Genomic DNA, 21,376 nt, shown 5'->3' on the forward strand with positions numbered 1-21,376 from the left:
CAGGGATCAAACTCAAATCCTCAGAGATACTAGCTGGGTTTATTACCACTGAGCCACGGTGGGAACTCCAGGCAAGCATTTTCAACTCTTATGCTTCCATTTTTGGCTTTCACTATTCATTAGCCTTCAAGAAGAAATGAGATAAAGAGTGATGACTCTGAGGCCTCACCTGTATGTGGATGATGTGCTCAGAACAACTCTGTGCTTGCTTTACTATCATGGTCTTCTGCAAGCACCTTTCATTATTTTCTTTAAATAACCCCCTGGAGGTTACTCGGGATGAATACTGGTCTGCATCAATTGTGATGTTATATATAATGGCTATGATAAAAATCATAAAGAAATGTTATTACAAATAAACTTTTAAGGAAAACCATTCCTGTTTTATTGGGTCTTATTGGGTGACATCTCTGACAAACAAAAACCAGTCTTTCCATTGGATGGACTGTGACCCTTGGATAGCCTTTGACATTTGTAAATCTAGCTCTGGTGTGATGTATGGAACTCTGGGTACAAAGAAATGTGATTCAGAGAAACGTGGCTTAACTCAGGGGAAGGAAAAGTAGACTTGCCACCAGGAAATGGGCCAAATGAAATTGCTCAAATTACTTCCTCAAATACTGGTTTCAGCATCATAACATGATGACATGAAAAGAAAAGCAACAGTTATTGAGTGCCTGCAATTGAACATATTCTTATATGTTATGTAAGTTTTACAATAAACCTAGAACTTGGATATTATTAGCCCATTTTTCAGATAATGAACAGAAGAAAAAATAGATGTAAAATAATTCATTTCAGTTCAACCAGCAAGGGCACAGTCAGAAATAAAGTTTGGGTAATTTTGAAACCAGACCTTGTGTTCCTGCTGTCTCTATGAAGTATTGAGGATAAATTGTTATCCGAGGATTACTTTAGATACTCTAAGGGAATAGGTACAGTGTCTGGCATGTTCTAGGTGCTTACTTGGGGACAGGCATATGACACTGCAGTAACAAGTTTTAAATCAAACAAACTTGGCTTGAATCCTAATTCCACCATTTATGAGCTTTAGACAACTTGCTTAACCTCTTTGAACCTCCATTTCCTCATCTATAAAACACAGATAGTAATACTAACCTAGGGAGATGGAAATGAGAAACAAATGTGATAGAAACTGATGTCAATAGCCAATGCCCAAACTATCAGAACCTTCCAAAGTCTATTGGCTACATGCTCAAAACTGAGAGAGAAGATCTGATACTATTAATAGCATCGACTGCCTTATTTAGAATTACGCTATTACTACCAATATTTTAAAGGTTGAATACACTTCCAAAAACATTTTACATACTACATTTAAAATATCACTTGGAAGTGATGTATATGGTTTTTCTTGCTCTGATGACCTAATGATGTAAACAAAGATACCATAATATAATAATATATATATTAAATATATAAGAGAATCAAGAACTAAAAATAAATGGTGAAAATAGTGCAAAGGAAAAGTAATGGCCAGGAGGTGACTGTAGCTAGGACAAAGTGAGCACACATGGTAATACTGTTTTATTTTTTCAAGCATCTTGGTGAAAATGATACACAGTCACATAGGCAATATAATAGCTTTTAGGGCATGAAGTTCAAGCTAGTGTGCACCTAATGTACTAAGTATAGAGACTTTATAAATTCATTTTTCAAAGTTGTGAAGATGGGATTCATGTCTTACATCCTTTTATTGCCAGGCAATTAAGTGACAAATGACCATGACTGTGTGGACCTCAGGCAGAAAAAACTCCAAAGGGAAAGGTGTCCAACAGCAAGAGACTCCAGACAACGAAAAGAAGGGAAGGAAATTCTCAGAAAGCGGAAAGACTTTTTTGAATAGGTGGCAACAGAAGAGGTGAAGTATAGTCAGAAATAAGCAGGAAGGGAAGTTCCCAGGTGGTTCAGCCACTGCTGTGGCTCAGGTCACTGCCTTGGTTAGGATTCAATCCCTGGCCCGCGAACTTCCCCATGGCATGGAGTGAGGCAAAAAAAAAAAAAAAATCATGGGACGATAAATGAGATAAATCCATGCTTCAGGACCAGCAGAGGTGACCAGCCAGCCATTTCTGCCAACTAATAGATTTTCCAAACTAATCTTGTATGTTCAATATTCTATTCCCCTGGCATCGTTGAGATATCACTGAAATATAGCATTATGTATGTTTAAGGTACACAACATAGTGATTTTATATACTGCAAAATAATTACCACAAGAAGGTAATTTAACACACCCATAACCTCACAAAGTTACTTTTTTCTGTGTGGCAAGAACTTTGAAAATGTACTCTCTTAGCAAACGTTCAAATATACAATACGGTCCTGTTAACAAAAATCACCGTGCTGTACGTTCCACCAAGCCACTTAATGTTTATACCATAATGATTTTTGACTCAACTATCTCGGCTACTCAGGTGGACGTGATGCAAGGCAGGCCTGTTAGATGTGTTACCCAGAGTTGGGTCATTGTTTGAACACCCAGAAGGAAAAATGCCAGATGAATGTGGAAAGTGGGAAATAAGGAAAGCGTGTCAAGATGAGAACCTAACTTTGTGTTCTTAACCTATTTATTTCTTTGTATGAATTTCTTGGTCTGAATTGTGATAAATAGCCTCCCACTATATTTTTACCCTTTAAGTTAGTTTATTTGTTCACTCTCTAATGGAATAGCTATATGAAATACAGGTTTCTAAAATTTAGAGTCAAAAATCTGATGGTGGGGGATTAGGACCAATGACAGCAGCAAATGAAAGAAGGCAGTGTTGGATCCAGTGCCAAATCAATCGCTATGTATTGAGGACTGAGATAGCTGGAGCAGGAGATACAGAGGAGAGATGGAGGATAGAGGGGAGGTGGAGAAGAGATGGATGTGAGACAAGTGGAGATGAGAGATGGAGGAAAGAAGGTGAGGAGATGGAGGAGAGATGGAGGGGAGAGGAGTAGTTAGAAAGACTTCAGAGAGGACGTGGGGCCTCAGCCAGGCCCTGGAAGATGACGGGACCCCTCTAGGGAGAGAGGGCATCAGTTCCTGCTGACATTTGCTCACCAAGGAAGACTAGGAGAGTAGTCTTTCTTACTCTCTCCTTCTAGTAGGGCACACTACACACTTCGACTCACTTCTTTGGACTATTGAGAAAATCGTGAACACTAGTCACAAATCCTGTATTTTTTCTACTCATTATTTCATGCATTTTAAAATTTCAAGAATAGGAATAGTTGATCCTTGTCCTGAACACACTCTGTCTAGATCATGGCACAGCCAACATACACGGCACTCATTTAACATGAGCTAGAGTTCAGTGTCATCTGCATGTGCCCACGGTTTTAAGTTAGGAAGCCACGGCTAAAAGAAACTTAAAGGATAGCCTGGAAGAGTCCATGATGATGCCATTGAAATTACAACTTTCTGCAGCAGAATGTTACCTTCTACAGATGACAGAGGAAGGTCTCAACGAACCTTCCATGCCTAATTAACCATTCCTAAGCACCTCAAATGTGTAACAGTTCAAATATCTGAAAGATCCTTATTTCTTTTGGTCTCCAAATATGAAGTATGCTTCTACCCAGGACTAAAGTTCTATAAGCAAACCTACCTCTTGTACAGATTATTTCATATCTACTCACCCACTTGATTGTTTGGGTCAGTAGGTCTAAACTTCGCACTAAAGCAGAGTTTGAGGTTTATCTCAGCATTCTTGTTAAGCAAAATGATTTTTTCTGGTGTGAATGAAGCATCTACAGATACATCAGCAATAGTCTGTGACCTGAAAGACAAATGTTTTTCAAAAGTTATTCTCAGGAAGTTACCCAGAAAAACTAGTCTTAGCACATTATAAGAACGTGCCCACAAAACCACGTTAACCTAGCTTAACCGATCCCCTCAGTAAGTTGATTTGACTCCACATGTCTTGACTTTCTGGAAGAATCAAGTTCACTTTCAAAGGAAGCAGCTTGGCCATCCTGGACTATCTTAAAAGGGAATTTCATCATATGGTAAGTGAATAGCCTACCAAGACAGCTACATGGTGATGATCACTAGAGGGTACTATTTCTAAAAAAACTGCTTACAAATCAGCAGTTTAATTATGTCATCACACCTTACATTTTTCTAGTGCTACACTTAATTGATTTTAACTGATTTTATTTGGTAAATATATTTTCTTTTTTTCAATCTTAATAATAACCTTAGGTTGTATTTTTTCCACATGAAGGTGTCATTAAAAAATGATGTGCTGAAATCAGTGCATTTCACCCTTTAAAAGCACAAATGAAATATTGTAAACCGCTTCATTAAATTCAGAAACAACACAACATCAATATGTAATTTTTCCTGTTCTTGATGTATTTGGACATTTAAAGCATATTTTTCAGCAGACATAAATGGATAACTGCACTATGTTTTCTTGGGGTCTCTTGATCGACTTCTCAATTTCCTTCTGATCCTATTTCCTCACCAACCCAATTTACTTATTTTTGTCCTTGGCTCACATGCCCTTGAACCCCTTATTGCATCCCCCTCCCGGCCCGAGCTCTTCTACTCCTCCTGAGGTCAGTGAGAGGTCAGCTAAACCTAAATAGTGGCTTGTTTATGACTAATAATTTTAAAAGACATCTTTTTTTTTTTTTTTTTTTAGGGCCACACCCTCGGCCTATAGAAGTTCCCAGGCTCGGAGTCGAATCAGAGCTACAGCTGCTGGCCTACACCACAGCCACAGCAACACTGGATCTGAGCCATGTCTGCAACCTACACCACAGCTCATGGCAAAGCCGGATTCCCGACCCACTCAGCGAGGACAGGGATCGGACCTGAACCCGCATCCTCATGGATACTATTTGGATTCGTTTCTGCTGTGCCACAATGGGAACTCCCTAAAGGATGCATTTAACCACATCAGAAGTTACACTTGACTTCTGTGGTCACAAGGTTCAGTATTTTTTGAGCAGTCTCATGAGAATTCTCTTCTGCAAGCTGAGGTCAGGCTATTTGGGAGTTAATATTCATAAATATCCTGAATACCATTTCAAGGACTTTGTCTCTTCAATGCACTTTTTTTGCTCACCATATAGAGAAGAGAAACTTGATTCTAAGGTTAAGCAAATACTTTTTTCCTCCCACCAAGAAAAACATATTCCTTTCTCTATGCAAACTATGACACATCAATGTCTTAAAGTCTTATATAATGCATGGGACATTTCAACAACACCAGCACAGGAATGTGTGCTACTTAGCCGGCTATCTTTACATTGGCTGGTTTGTGCCTGGCTCTCAGTGACTCACCAGAGCTGAACAACCTGTCCAAAGGCACCAACGGACACGTCGGTGATGGAATCGCCATTTAAATCTCCATAGCCGTCCAGGGATCTCCCAAAGTACTGGAGACGGCTCCTAAAGGCTCCATCGGATCCCAAGATTTTCTAAAAGAGCAAGTTTGAGATGAAATCATAGTGTTCAGCAAACAGAACAGAAAAAAGGCAGCATCTACACTGCACTGGTATATTCTTTATACAGCTATTTCCCAGGTTGTTTTATTCTCCAGAGAATTCCACTGATTTTTTTCAAGTATATCTTATCTGCTCCATAAGCATTCTTTTTTTTTTTTCTAGTTGAAGTACAGTTGATTTACAATGTTGTGTTAGTTTCAGGTGTATAACCGTGATCCAGTTATATATGTATTTTTTTCAGATTCTTTTTCCTTATAGGTTATTACAAAATACTGAGTATAGCTCTCTGTACTATATAGTAGGTCCTTGTTGTTTATCTGTTTTATACATAAGTAGTATGTTTTTGTTAATCCAAACTCCTCTTCTATCCCTCCCCCATGCTTTCCCTTTCGGTAACCACAAATTTTTTTTCTATGTCTGCAGGTCTATTTCCATTTTGTAAAATCAGTTGATTTGTTTTGTTTTGGCTTGCTTTTAACTTAATCTTTTTAATTGGAGTATAGCTGAGTTACAATGTCGTGTTAGTTTCAGGTGTACAGCGAAGTGATTCTGTTATACATATTCATTCCTTTCAGATTCCTTTCCCATATAGGTTTTACAGAACCCTATGATAGAGTTCCCTGTGCTATACAGTAGGTCCTGGTTGATAACTTGATTCTCATTCTTGCAGCCAAATTTCCATCAGAGAAACAGAATGAATTTCTCACATAAAATAACAAACCAGCACAAAGAAGTGAAAGATCAGTGGACTGGGAAGGAGGTGATGCGAATTCACACCCTGATTCCTCTCCTAGCTCATTCCCTTCAGGTTTTTCCTCAAAAGCTGCCTTCGGAGTTCCCATCGTGGCTCAGTGGTTAACAAATCTGACTAGGAACTGTGAGGTTGCAGGTTCCATCCCTGGCCTCGCTCAGTGGGTTAAGGATCCAGCATTGCTGTGAGATGTGGTGTAGGTTGCAGACGCAGCTCGGATCTGGCATTGCTGTGGCTGTGGCGTAGGCCAGTGGCTACAGCTCCGATTGGACCCCTAGCCTGGGAACCTCCATATGCCTCGGGTATGGCCCTAGAAATGACAAAAAAAAAAAAAAGCACCTTCAAAGTGAGGTCTTCTTGGAGTTCCCTTCATGGCTCAGTGGTTAACAAACCCGACTAGCATCCATGAGCATGCGGGTTCAATCCCCGGCCTTGCTCAGTGGATTAAGGATCTGATGTTGCCATGAGCTGTGGTGTAGGTTGCAGACGTGGCTCAGATCCGATGTTGCTGTGGCTGTGGCATAGGCCGGCAGCTGTAGCGATGATTCGACCCCTATATTGGGAACTTCCATATGCTGTGGGTGTGGCCCTCAAAAGACAAAAAAAAATAACAAAATAAAAAGACCTTCTTGGTTATTCACTCAAAGGCCTGATACCTCCCATTCCCCAAAAATTATCTTTTATTTCACTTTTTAAAACATTTTTTATTTATTTTTTGCTTTTTAGGGCCACACCTGTAGTATATGGAAGTTCCCAGACTAGGGGTGGAATTGGAGCTGCAGCCACCAGCCTACACCACAGCCACAGCAACACAGGACATGATCTGTGTCTGCAACCTACAGCACAGCTCGTGGCAACGCCGGATCCTTAGCCCAGGGATCAGGGTCAGGGATCAAACCCACATTCTCAGAGATACTAGTCGGATTCATTTCCGCTGTGCCACAACAGGAGCTCCTTCTTACCATTTATTACCATCTGGAACACTTTCTCTTATTTATGTTATTCTCCCTCCAAATCCTCCACAAGAGTGGAAGATCCAAAAAGGGCACAATTTTGTCTGCCCTGTTCTGAGTCTGGACAGTACTTGACACACAGTAGTGGTTCACTAAGTATTTGATATATACTTATGAAACATGATCCTCTCCAGTTCTAACACAACAATGCATATAAATACATCACCACGAAAGGAAATTCTGGGTTACCTGGGAATACCTCAAGCGAATGGTGCCCTCATGGCCATTATAGATGTACACAGCTCCAGAGTTCTGATTTTCCAAAGGTGAACCAACAATCACGTCGTTAAAGCCATCCATGTTGATGTCTGCAAGAGCTGTAATCGCAGAGCCAAATCGCGCATTTTCCACACCCTCAGGGCCTTCCAGAAATCGATGCCAATTCAAAACACCCTTGCAAAGGAGGAATAAGGGAACAATTAAAGCAAACCTTATCAAGTTTTATAATTACAACTCACAGCAAGTGATGCCCAAACCGATTTGCAATCTGTTAAAAATGGATAGGATTTTAAACCTAAAATTTTAAATTCTCTCTTCTCTGTTTAGGATGAGAGTTATATATATTTTGGTCTTTTTCTAGGGCCACATCCACAGCATATGGAGGTTCCCAGGCTAGGGGTCTAATCAGAGCTGAAGCTGTCGGCCTACGCCAGATCCAAGCCTTGTCTGCGACCTACACCACAGCTCAGGCAATGCTGGATCCTTAACCCACTGAGGGAGGGCAGGGATCAAACCCGCAACTTCATGGTTCCTAGTTGGATTCGTTAAGCACTGAGCCAAGATGGGAACTCCTAAAAATTTTTTTAGCAAATAAAGTCATAGGCTATATGCTCAAAAACCAAAGTGAAAGGAACCAATTCTCTTTACTGTGGCTGCACAACTTACATTAAAGTATCCATTTCTTTTCTTTTCCCCACTTTTTTTCCTGCACTCACCTGTTTCCCTTTTTTTTTTTTTCTTTTCTTTTTTAGGGCTGCACCTGTGGCATATGGAAGTTCCCAGGCTAGGGGCTCAATCAGAGCAGCAGCTACCAGCCTACACCTCAGTTCGCAGCCACACGAGATCCTTAACCCACTGAGTGGGGCCAGGGATCGAACTCACATCCTCATGGATAGTATAACCCACTGAGCTATGACGAGAACGTCCCAAATTTTTTTATGTAAAAATTTTCTGGCAGAAATTTACCAATCTCATTAATAAAATTAAGGTAGAGACAACACCTCCCCACATACAATATCTTAATTTAGTCCTTTACTTAAAAACTACTGAAAAGTGGCATAATTTTAATGAGGTAGGCAGTGAAAATGAGATTATTAATATCCCATCGTAAGAAACACTGCATAATTCTGCCAAAGAAAAGGCATTTTCCTGTGAGAGACACAGATTTTTTTTTTTCAAATTTTGAAATCAAGAGTGGAAATATTTCATGACTTCACAAGAAAGCAATGCTCCTCAACCTTGAAGCTGGGTCAGTGTGGATTCTTTCTTCTCTATAATAATCTTATGGAAATCAATTTGTTCCTGAGTCTGGTAAAGTATTAGAAGATCTTCTCACATTCAACAATTAATAATAATTCAGGATATCTGACTAGCAAGAAAGACTTAAACTGGGGATCAGTTAAATTTTCAAACTAGGAAATATGCTCTTCCCTTATTAAATACTCAACTACATATACCTTATATGCTTCAAAATTGCTTAACTGCTTCTGTTCAAGAGCCAACTTTTACATTAATTTTAATAAGTAAGGTATGATAAAATCACAACAGCTAAGTATAGTATTTACCATATTAGTATCATATTCTCTTTTTCCATCCTTTCCTTATCTAGTCATCTAATTTTCTGTCAGCCTGTGCCTTGAATTTTGGTTTTCAGGTTTCATGTTACTTATGTTAATGAATTGAGAGAGTTTAGTCTACAAGTTGGAAAAACTGTACTTTTCCATGTTAGAGTAGGCTCAGTTTTATGTGCAAAAATTAGAATTTCTGAGAGTTGGATATATACCTAAATGTTACACTAAGCAATGGAATTTCCTGTCACACTAATGTAGAAAGCATCCAGGAATATATGGAGGTTTCTACAGGGCCTGGTCCAACTTGTCCTTAAACACTGTAAAATATTAACACTGTAAAATATTAACACTGTAAAATATTAACGAGATGGTTTTCCCCTGTTATTCTTCTATCTTTATAGTAAAGAAGGGTAATTGAATGGGACACTTGGGAAATACACAGATGTTTGTTTTGTGTGTATGTATTGCAAAAAAAGATATTTACAATGACTTTATTTGTAAAGAGAATACATATTCAAAGACCTCTCATAGAAAATGGCCATGCAATATACATTAAGCCCTAGATTTTGCTTTTCAATGTGATTTTGTTGTTTTTTTTTTTTTTTTTTTTTGGTCTTTTGGTCTTTTTAGGGCCACACCCACAGCTTATGGAGGTTCCCAGGCTAGGAATTGAATTGGAGCTGTAGCTGTGGCCGCTGGCCTACCCCACAGACATAGCAACGTGGGATCTGAGCCGTGTCTATGACCTACACCACAGCTCACGGCAATGCTGGATCCTTAACCCACTGAGCAAGGCCAGGTGTTGAACCTGCAACCTCACGGTTCCTATTTGGATTCGTTTCCGTTGCACCACGACGGGAACTCAAGGTGATTTTTAAAACTATAACTTAACAGCGACTTTCAAAGTCATGAAATATAAACATACTATATAGGAAAATTATTACACAAAGATAACAGATTTTCTTTATTTCGCAAAAATGCAGATTAACTTTTTTACAATAAAGAAAATCAAAGTAAGTTTAATTTTTTTTTTTTTACCTTTGTGATAGTGAATAGGTAGACTCTTCCTTCTTCTTTCTTTAGGTCATTCATGTACATTGGCGCACCTACCAAGAGCACGTCTGTAATGGTGTCTTTATCCACATCCACTGCACAAAGCACACTACCAAAATAGGAGCCAATCTGGAGTGACAAAGCACAGCAACCTTAGGATTCCGATACTCCTAGTATTACACTGAACTTTTAGTTACTCATTCAACAAACAGTAGTGGAGAGTTTGCTGCCTGTAAAGTGCAGGGAACATAAGGATGGAAAACACAGTCCCTTCTCTCCAGTTGGACACAATCTCTAACACTTGGTTCTAGACCTACGGTGCATAGAAATCACCCAAAAAAGCGTCTTTAAAATAGAGATTCCCGAGACCCATTTCCAGAGATTCTGATGGAAATATCTAGGGGATGATCAAGAAAACAGTATTTTAATCAAGCACTCCAGGTGTTTCTGGTGCTGGTGGGTCAAGACCACACTTAAGAGGGATACTTAGGAAGTTTGTGAGACGTTGTAGACAAAGTCTGGAGGGGAAAAGGGAGGTGGAACTAATAATTGTGCTTCTGTGGTAAAATATAATAGAAGCAAGTATGAATGCTGTGTGAGCAGAGTGTGCGGGAGTCAGAAAGGCTTAGAAATATTAAGTATTATTTGAATCACATCTTAAAAGATGGCAAGGAATTTTCTAGGTGGAGAGGAGTGGGAAAGCACGATAAGGAGCCATGGGGTGAATAGGGATGGGAGAGTAGTCTGGCAGGACAAGCTGGAAAAAAAAAATGCAACAAGAGAGGCTGGGAATTTGACTGTTCATTATTCCATTCAACCAAGGTTCAATGTATGCCTATGTGAATGCTTCTTGGGAATTTGGAAATAAGCAAGAAATGATTCCTTCCACAATTCAATTGGTTTTCTCAAAATAAAAGCACTCTTCATTACAACATTAAAGAGCAGAAAAAAGTCTGGGACCAGGCTTTGTGGTCAAGGAAGTCAGAGACTCAGGTCTTGTGGAATTCCCTTGCAGTGCAGCAAGTTAAGGATCTAGTGCTGTCATTGCAGGAGCTCAGGTCATTCCTGTGGCTCAGGATTGATCCCTGGCCTGGGAACTTCTGCATGCTGTGGGTGCAGCCAACATCCCCTAAACAAACGAACAAACAACAAAGACACAGGTCTTCTTACTCCTGGAAGATCCATAGACAGTGGATCAAATTAATCCTGCAGAAGGGAAGTCTGTGGGTGGTCAGTTTCTCTGAATTAAGGAAGAAGTTTTTCTATTGGTTGTTAGACTTCAGAGATGCTCATTTCAAATATGTGCCAAGCCCAGAGGTCAAAACTGCCTAGCAAGGAAATAGTAGTCTACCTTGTGGCCTTTGCTCTAGTGACCCTGACTGGGAGTCAGCACAGGTTCTGATTACTTAACTGTCACGTATCCCACAAGAAGAAAGTGGCAGAGAAGAGAGGTGCTTTACTTTTAGAAATGTCAGAGCCACAGGACGCTGTGACAGCCCCGATGTAGCAGCTCGGTCTTTATAGTGCTACCCTGTTCCCTCCACAGGACTTCTCCTCCCGATCCCTGGCTCCTCATAGGGGCCTGCCTGCAGAGCAGTGGTTCGTGCCTGTCATCACTGGGTTTCCATGACATCTCAACCCAAGGAAAGCTCTGTAACCTTAGAAAGAGAGTTAAACTCTCAGGAACCTGTCCCAAGGGGATAGCAGAGCTCGGTATTGTTGTGACGCTTTAAGGAATGTTCAAGTAAACACAGATTACAGGGCCAGCTACAGGGTAGGCACTCATAAATGTTAGTTTCCATTTCTACATTTCTACCCCACTCCTCATCTGCCCCTGTAGTCCCTAAAATTAATTTCACCCACTTAAACAATGGAATTTACCTGGTCGCCTCTGTGAGACTGAATAACTGTGACATTGCCATCCTCGTTAACACTGTACAGGACTATCTGGCCAGTATAATTTGCCCGAGGAGCACCAGCAACAAAGTGGATGCTTTTTCCAGTAGAAATTGAAGCCACAGAGTAACCTAGGCGAGAAGGAATCACAGTGTAAATACTATTGACTCTCTTAGCAGATAGGCTTGCAAAGTTAGCAGAGATGATCCGAGGTCCTTTTTGTTAGTGTGACGCCCAGGTCCTGAGGACATCATTGAGGCCACATCCTCCTGTTACTATGATGATCTGCTTCTGCCCCTTGGCCGGCAGCACTCTCCTGTGCAGGTGGGACATCTCCCTATAAAGCTGGCTCCAGATTCCGGGTCATCCCCATCAGTCACTCATGACTCTGACATGCAACAAATATTTCATGAATGAGTAACTAAAAGAATTTAAAAGATCATATCGCACAGTGGAAAGAACATAGGCTTTGGGGTTAGATGGTTCCAGGTTCAACTTCTGGACTTGCCACTTACTAATTTTTTTTATCTTTAGACAAGTAATTAACCTCTTTGGCTCTCAAAGGTAAAATGAGGGTAATAATACTTCCTTTGAAGGGTAGTTGGAAGGATTTAAATGTTAGGTAGATAGACTAGCCAACTCAGGAACTGTCCCATAGTAGGTGCTTGAAACTGGTGCCCGGTCATATAAACAAAAAGACCAAGAACTCTAAATTGACGTGACTATCACTGACAGTATTGACTTTTAGGAACTATTTCTCTTTTGGAGAAACAGCCATGTCCCAGGAACTTCTCAAAAAGCCAGGAGAGATTAATGAGTAAAATACACAGTGTTTCCTTAAGTAGTTATGGGCTAAGGCTTGACTGGCAAAGAGGCAATAGAAATATATGTGTAATAAATATAGCAATTGGATGACAGCTCAAGAGCTTTAGTGCATTGATCCTGAGATTCGATAAGAGGCTAGTGTTTTTTTTTTTTTTTTTGGTCTTTTTGCTATTTCTTTGGGCCACTCCCGCAGCATATGGAGGTTCCTAGGCTAGGGGTCGAATCGGAGCTGTAGCCACCAGCCTACGCCAGAGCCACAGCAACGCGGGATCCAAGCTGTGTCTGCAACCTACACCACAGCTCACGGCAACGCCGGATCGTCAACCCACTGAGCAAGGGCAGGGACCGAACCCGCAACCTCATGGTTCCTAGTCGGATTCGTTAACCACTGTGCCACGATGGGAACTCCCTGATAAGAGGCTAGTTTAAAGGAAGGAACTTAAATGTGCTGAGCCCGGTGCTGCTAGGTCTTACCTAAATATGAACTATGATTTCTGTCCTGCAGGATCTGGTCAAAGGCTTGTTTAGGAAAGATCAAATGTCCATGAGGTGTCTGCTGAACAACAGTCCCACTCCAGTCATAAGCTCCTACTGCACCCAGCATCAGAACATCCTAAAATAATTGAACAATGAAAAGAATTAAAACGCATCACCTTTAAAGCATAAGAGTACAGGGTGGGCAAAACACTGAATAAATGGTCTGGATTTTTTAAGAAAACTAAGCAGGACGTAAAATGTATATGAATTGTTATTTTAAAAAGAGAGACAGGAGTTCCCGTCATGGCTCAATGGTTAACGAATCCAACTAGGAACCATGAGGTTGCGGGTTTGATCCCTGGCCTTGCTCAGTGGGTTAAGGATCTGGCATTGCCATGAGCTGTGGTGTAGGTTGCAGACGCAGCTCGGATCCCACATTGCTGTGGCTCTGGCGTAGGTCAGTGGCTTCGGCTCTGATTCGACCCCTAGCCTGGGAACCTCCATGTGCTGAGGGAGTGGCCCAAGAAAATGGCAAAAAGACAAATAAATAAATAAATAGAGAGAGAGAGAGAGAGAGAGAGAGAGAGAGAGAGAGAGAGAGAGAGAGAGAGAGAGACAGACAGACAACAGGCTAAAAATGGAATCAGCTGAGTCCATGTCACCAAACCCAGACTTAATACCTAACCTAACTGCAGTTTCACCCTCCCAGAGGAATGTCATCTTGCACGAGTCAGTTTGGAATTTCCTGGTCAGGACTGTGAGGTAGTCCACCTGGCAGACACTGTCCTCCCCCACAGGAAGGTGACCTTGCCTGAAACAATCCATCCTTTACTCCTTCTGCCTATAAAATCCTTGCATTCTCTGCAGCTCTCTGGAGCTCTTGGAGTTCCTTTCTGTCTTTCAGATGGGATGCTGCCCAATCCATGAATCATTGAATAAAGCCAGTTAGATCTTCACTCAGCTGGATTTTATTTTTTTCATAGATTGTATGTTGGTACATCTCTAAATTGTTTTGATGTATTTTGTGCTGGAGAAGAAGCCTTCCCATGGGCTCTGTTACCTTGGGCTTTGTTTAGTACGGCACACTTTAAAGATAAATCTGTTACTACAGTACAGGAGGGGTGCCTAGCCATCTTCAGACTTCCATGCAAAGGCATATGTCTGCAAGCGCTGAATGGTCATGAGCCCTTAGAAAGGAGTCAGAAGTGGGCCTCGAGGGACTTCTCCTTGTGGCTCAGTGATAACGAATCCAACTAGAATCTGTGAGGATGCAGGTTCAATCCCCGGCCTTGCTCAGTGGGTTGAGGATCTGGTGTTACCTTGAGCTGTGGTGTAGATCGCAGACACAGCCCAGATCCAGCATTGCTGTGGCTGTGGCATAGGCCGGCAGCTGTAGCTCTGATTCAACTCTAGCCTAGGAACTTCCATATGCCACATATGCAGTCCTAAGGGGAAAAAAAAAAAAAAAAGCCTCAAGTCTGATGGATTTCTAAGAATCACTGTGGACAGGAGGTATGCTGCTGCCAGAGGAAGAGAGGTGGGCGCTGCTACCCCAGACCCGTGGTGGACGCCCTCTGCTGAACTGGTCTATCTTCCTTCCTTTCTTTGTGACTCCTTCTCAAATGTTCTCTATCTTCTCTTCTCTATCCTAGCCCATCTATTTGAAAATGGCACAGCTACAAAAGGCACCTGTGGCTATGACACTCCATCTGTGGGAGGGAAAACAGCCACTGGTGAGCACCAGTGGGGAGGCCAAAGAGGACAGTCTGCTCAGGATGCTCTCAAAACCCAGTCTGGGGAGTTCCCATAGTGGTTCTGCAGTTTCGGAACCTGACTAGTGTCTGTGAGACGTGGGTTCAATCCCTGGCCTCGATCAGTGCATTGAGGATCTGGTGTTGCCACAAGCTGCTGCAGGGTAGATCACAGATGCAGCTCAGATTCAGCGTTGCTGTGGCTGTGGTGTAGGCTAGCAGCTGCAGTTCCGATTCAACCCCTGGCCTAGGAACTTTCATATGCCTCAGGTGCGGCCATAATTAAAAACAAACAAACAAAAGAAAACAACAATAAAAAAAAAACCCAGTCTGAACATTCTGAGCTAAAAATCATCACAGAAGGCAGGGTGGTAAGAATGGGACTTCTTATTTTGAAGTTTTTGACCTTAGAAAATAGCTAAGATACGATTTTGGAATGGAAAACACAAAGCCATTTAAAAAAATTGGCAAATAGGGAAATGATGTGTCCCATTTTGAGGCTAAGAGACCACAAAATTATGTGAATGTCATAAATCTGGGGCTCTGAATCTGGTGCAGGGAAGGGACTTCCGAGAGTGTATAAAAACCTCAGGAAATTGTGTGAAAAATTCCATGTGTGTGAGTTCGCTTACATTTTTTTCTGAGGGAAAGACCCATAACTTTTATGAGCATCTCTAATGACTGGTGATCTAGAAAACATTAGCGCTTTTTATTCTAGAGAGAAAGTAAGCTGATCCTGGTCCTTTATTCTGCCAGTCAAATCCTTGGAGTTCGTATTGTTCCCTGAGCATTTATCATTTACAGCTCATATCCTGAGTAGAATGAGAATCAGAAGCCTGTGAGATGGAGGTTTCTGAGAGAGAATGGACTTCCCTGAGCTAAGAAGATGTCCCATCTCACTTTTTTCCTAACTCCTTACTTTCTCAGCTATTTTTCTCTTCAGTCTCTGCTCTCAAAACGATACTCTGGCAACTCAGAATTCAACAATGAGAGTGATGACAGGAGTGTGTGTTTTTAACTAACTTTTCCAGTAGTTTATTGAGTTAAAGAAAATTCCTGCAGTGATACCTTGACTTATTATAGTGACTGTTCCCTGGAGCACTCAAAGTCTTTCTTGCATGTTATCATTTTTTCCATAAAATATCCCTGTGAAATAGGGAAGGGAAGGCGTTGTTAACCTTCGTTTTTCAGATGGCAAACCAACAGCGTAAAGAAACTAAGTGACCGTAACTAGGAGTGAGAACTGCTGATCACTAGCTGGCTGTTTTTCCCATTTTAGTATGCCACTACTGCTCCCAGAAGTGTTACGGCAAATGATAACCCGGCTGGAAGTTATCTGATATACACACATTTTGAGGAGCGTAATCTGCGCTGAATCCCACTTGCGACATTTCCATTTGGAAGTTGTCTCCTCCTTGAACAGTACCTGAGAAACAGTAGTTTCAAAAATTTTATCGCTATTATCAATTTTAAATCAAATTTTTCAAATACATGTGCATGTCCATGCACGCACACACATGCATGCATGTGCGCATGCGTGCACGCGCGCGCGCGCGCACACACACACACACACACACACACACACACACACACAGAGTGTTCTGATATCCACTCAAAAATGAAGTACTGTCAGATTCTGGGAGGGAGGAATTTCTAAGGAAGTGTCCTAAGAGACATAGAAATCCACGATGCTTCCAAGGTAATTTCTGAAGTTGCCATGAATCTTGATTTTGCATTAATGTATTGATCAGCATACTTATGAAATTCCTGATACCGAAGAACACTCAAAGAGTTCCTGCTGTGGCACAATGGGATCAGCGATGTCTCTGGAGTACCGGGATGCAGGTTTAATTCTCAGCCCGGCACAGTGGGTTAAGGATCTGACATTGCTGCAGCTGCGGCATAGGCCACAACTGTGGCTCGGATCTGATCCCAGCCCAGGAACTTCATATGCTGCAGGGCAGCCAAAAAAAAAAAAAAAGGAAAACTCACAATATAGGGGATGGTAAGATGAAAACTGACATGATTCTTTTTTTAAACTATCATTACAAGCTAAGAACCTAACTGCATTTTTAACTTTGAATATTAATACTAATAAATACACATATATCTCAGACAGAGTTGGAGGAGCCAAGCAATTGATCTGTAGTGAAGACTGTGCTGAGAGATACTTGGATTAGGCTTCAGGAACAAGAATTCAAGACTGAATGGGAATTTTACCAACTGGAAAGTTGGTCCAAGTTCTACATATGTGCTTGCCTCTGATACTAGCACCATGAGACTCAACTAGAAATCTTTCCATACAGTGCGGCCAAAGTGGTTACATTTTACTACTCTTCCCAAAAAGGAAGCTAACTTTCTGGACTGCCACATTAATGTAGAGAAGACAAATTATAGTCACTTATTTGGAAGATGTAATAATTTACATGATATGAGTAGAGATAATTTTTAATAGAGCATAGCTCCCCCCAAATTCATAATAATAGGTAACACTCAAAATCATTTTTTTGTTTTTGTCTTTTTGTCTTTTTTTAGGGCTGCACTGGCAGTGGCATATGGAGGTTCCCAGGCTAGAGGCTGAATCAGAGCTGGAGCCACTGGCCCACACCACAGACACAGCCACGTGGGATCTGAGCCACATCTGCAACGTACACCACAGCTCATGGCAACACCAGGTCCTCAACCCACTAAGCAAGGCCAGGGATTGAACCTGCGTCCTCATGGATGCTAGTTGGGTTTGTTAACCACCGAGCCATGACGGGAACTCCGAAATCATTTCTAGTTAGCTTTTAGATTGCATTGTTCATTTCTATACTACCACAAACAAAATTATTACCATAGTTATCCAGATAATTTTTATATTACCTCAGGACATGAGATTTGGATGATTCAAAAAATTCAGAAGCACCATGGATATTTAGTAAGAAGCAATAAAAATTGTTGGATAGATCCTTCTGGTGGATAAGCAGGAGATAAAGATTTGACTATAGGGATCCAGCTTCTGAAGCAGTGCCTAATCATAGTAGGTGCTCAGTAAAATACACTACTGCTGAGAATTACTTGGGTTAATTATCAGGAACCAGGATTTGGGTTATGTGGGACATTTTATCAACTGGGAATTGGTTTCCAGTTCTTACAATAAGCTCTTGAACATGTGATATTTCTATCCTGACTAGACCTACCAAGGCCATATGAGTTAGTGTAGCTTTGATAAATATTTCCTTGAAATGTGAACTATTAACAAACGTCACTGTACTTTTTTAATTTTAAAAGTATACATGTTTGCTGCAAACAAATTCAAGAATTTCAGAAATGATGTAACAGCATAAAAAGGTAGAGCTTTTTACCATTAGAAAAACTATTTACAGTGTGAAAGATAAAACTATTTATGATTATAATAGATATTACCAAATTGCTGCCCGAAAAGATTAATAATTTATAATCTGATCAAGTGTATGAGCTTCTTTGCTTCCCCATAATCTCTCCAAGATTATTGCTCATCTTTGTTATCTTTTAGGCACAAAGTAACATTGATTTGATTTACATTTTAAAATAATTACTAAAATTGGGAATATTTTCATATGTTTATTGGTCATTTATATTTTATCTTTTATAAACTACTTATTCATCATTCTTTGTCTATTTTTCTTACTGATGCTGTGCAGTACTATTTATGTAGGATACATCAGTTAACATTAACAGAGCAAGTATGCAGTAATGAAGGAAAGAATTCTTGACTGAAGTTTTTGAAAGAAAATTCTTGAAAGAAAGGTTCAAATCTCACCTTCAATGCTGAAAATTTGTTCTCCTAACGTCCCGGCCTTTTCCAGTAGATCTGCTTCATCAGAGACATTGAAAAAGTATCTTTCTGTTGGAATACTGGCAATTGCTTTAATTTCTTTTATTAAATTTTTAGTATCTAGGGCGTTTCTGTTTAAGTACCCAAGAACCTTAAAAACAATGAAAGAGGGGAAAAGGCCATTACTGCTGTGTTTCAGTATTCCTATTAGTACTTTCTAGGCTATTTCTGAACACATAGGCCCTCTGGAGAGGTGAATCCAGAACACTTCCTGCTGCTGTGGCTGTGGCATAGGCCAGCAGCTATAGCTCTGATTGGACCCCTAGCCTGGGAACCTCCATATGCCATGGGTGTGGCCCTACAAAGACAAAACAAAACAAGACAAAAAAACCCACTTCCATATCCTCTGAAAAATCACCAGGAAACAGAGATACGTATGTTCTTTCACCATAAGCCATGGACAGCCAATAAGAAAGTGCTGTCTTGAGAAGTGATGTGACAAATGAACATTTACCCAGCAACTGAAAGACAATAAAAGGAAAAGCCACTTACTGCTATGCCAAACCTCAGTATATTGTCGTTGTTGCATTGATCGATCACGGCCTTCAGCATTGAACCATCATGGGATTCCCCATCAGTTACAACCACCATGACCTTGGTAGCACCTGGTCGTCCACCAGCAGCTGCTGAATAAGCGGAATCTCTGTGGCAGACAAAATTAAAGACCCACTATCAGAGATAAAGTTAACATGTGGACCTCTGGTTAGAAATATAAATATTACACCAATTTCTTTGAGCATAATCTATTGTGACTTAGAAGTTTTCTATCAGTTCTAGTGATTTTCTAACTACATTCTATCTGTAGTGTGTGCACAAACATAAAAATATAAATCTTGCTCGGCATTAAAAAATAACTTCCATGGTTTTCATGGCGTCTACTTACAGCAGGAATCCTCAGAATCATCTTCCGCTAAGAAAATGAAACATATTAATACAAATCACAGCAAAGATATTCACTCCCCATATAAAGTTTACTCATTGGATCTGCATTTGTTTTTTTTTTTTTCATTAGTAAATTATGTTTTAAAAAGTAATAAAGGCACATGGTAAAAGAAATCCAAAGCATTTGGAAAGGTATAAAATAAAAATTTTACACTAAGCCACTATTCCAAAGGTAATCACTATTTTAATGTATGTTTCCTTCTAGAAAATGTTTCATTTAGGCAAATGTATGCAAAAGTTACTCCTTAAACTTTTATACAAATGGGGACACCCTCTATACAGGTATTTTTCATTTTGATGGAGATCTTTCCATACCAGCACATATACAGCTCCTTTGTTTGATTTTTAAAGTTTTTTTTAATTTTTACATGATTTTTAAAGGAAACTTTCTATTCATCATTATTACAAAATATTCTCTCTACTCCCCATGTTGTACAGCACATTCTTGAGCCTATCTCACGCCCAACAGTGTGTGCCTCCTACACCCCTACCTTTATTTATTTATTTTTATTTTATTTATTTTTTTCCCACTGTACAGCAAGGGGATCAAGTTATCCTTACATGTATACATTTCCCCCCCCACCCGTTGTTCTGTTGTCATATGAGTATCTAGACACCCCTACCTTTATATTGCCCTTCATACTCCTCCCCACTGGTGACCAACTAGTTTGGAACTCCTTTATTGATGGCTGCATAATGTTTCATTATTTGAAGGAATTAATGTTTATTTAATCAATTCCCCATTATTATGCATTTAGGCCATTTTGAGTTCTACAAATAATGCCATAATGAATGTCCTTGTGTATGTTTCTTGGCATCCTTTTTCAAATGTATTAGTAGGATAAAATCTTAGTGAAATTATTTGGACAAAGGATTTACATATTTCAAATTCTGATAAATACTAAACTACTCTTCAGAAATTCTACCAATTTATATTGACATCAGCATACAAGAATGAAATTTTGGAGTTCCCGTCATGGCTCAGTGGTTAAAGAATCGGACTAGGAACCATGATGCTGCGGGTTTGATCCCTGGCCTTGCTCAGTGGGTTAAGGATCCGGCATTGCCATGAGCTGTGGTGTAGGTTGCAGATGCGGCTCGGAGCCCGCATCGCTGTGGCTCTGGCATAGGCCAGTGGCTACAACCCCGATTAGACCCCTAGCCTGGGAACCTCCATGTGCCATGGGAGCTGCCCCAGAAAAGGCCAAAAAAAAAAAGAATGCAATTTTCTCTACCTCCTTTCCTTAACAGTGAGGATTATTAACCTTTTCATCTGGGGTACTCTTATAAGTGAGAAATAATATATAATTATTGCTTTAATATGTAGTTTTTACTATAAAGGATGATGAGTATGTTTATATGTTTATTAGCCATTTCTTTCTTTGTGAACTCCTGAATTTTATCTTTGCCCATTTTTGTGTTTTTCATCATTTTCCTGATGAGTAAAATTTCTGTTAATAAAGAAATTACCCTTTGTCATGTATATTGCAAATAATTTTGTCAGTTCATTAGTCATTTTTTGAATTTTAGTGACACTCCTTCTATACAGAAAT

General features: G+C 40.2%; 1 protein-coding gene across 1 annotated transcript in view; it reads right to left on the reverse strand.

Moving 5' to 3' along the window:
* The window catches only part of ITGA2 (integrin subunit alpha 2), a 101,341-nt gene that overhangs the window by 27,271 nt on the left and 52,694 nt on the right, over positions 1-21,376 (reverse strand). The window contains exons 8-17 of the mRNA XM_047763013.1: positions 19,374-19,524; positions 18,807-18,972; positions 16,372-16,448; positions 13,269-13,407; positions 11,955-12,100; positions 10,059-10,202; positions 7,420-7,623; positions 5,303-5,439; positions 3,649-3,788; positions 170-321 (exon numbers count right to left, since the gene is read on the reverse strand). Of these exons, the coding sequence (XP_047618969.1) occupies positions 170-321; positions 3,649-3,788; positions 5,303-5,439; positions 7,420-7,623; positions 10,059-10,202; positions 11,955-12,100; positions 13,269-13,407; positions 16,372-16,448; positions 18,807-18,972; positions 19,374-19,524 (1,456 nt within the window). The remainder of the gene's footprint in view (positions 1-169; positions 322-3,648; positions 3,789-5,302; positions 5,440-7,419; positions 7,624-10,058; positions 10,203-11,954; positions 12,101-13,268; positions 13,408-16,371; positions 16,449-18,806; positions 18,973-19,373; positions 19,525-21,376) is intronic.

The sequence above is a fragment of the Phacochoerus africanus genome, chromosome 1 (assembly GCF_016906955.1).
Source record: "Phacochoerus africanus isolate WHEZ1 chromosome 1, ROS_Pafr_v1, whole genome shotgun sequence".
Classification (NCBI taxonomy): Eukaryota; Metazoa; Chordata; class Mammalia; order Artiodactyla; family Suidae; genus Phacochoerus; species Phacochoerus africanus.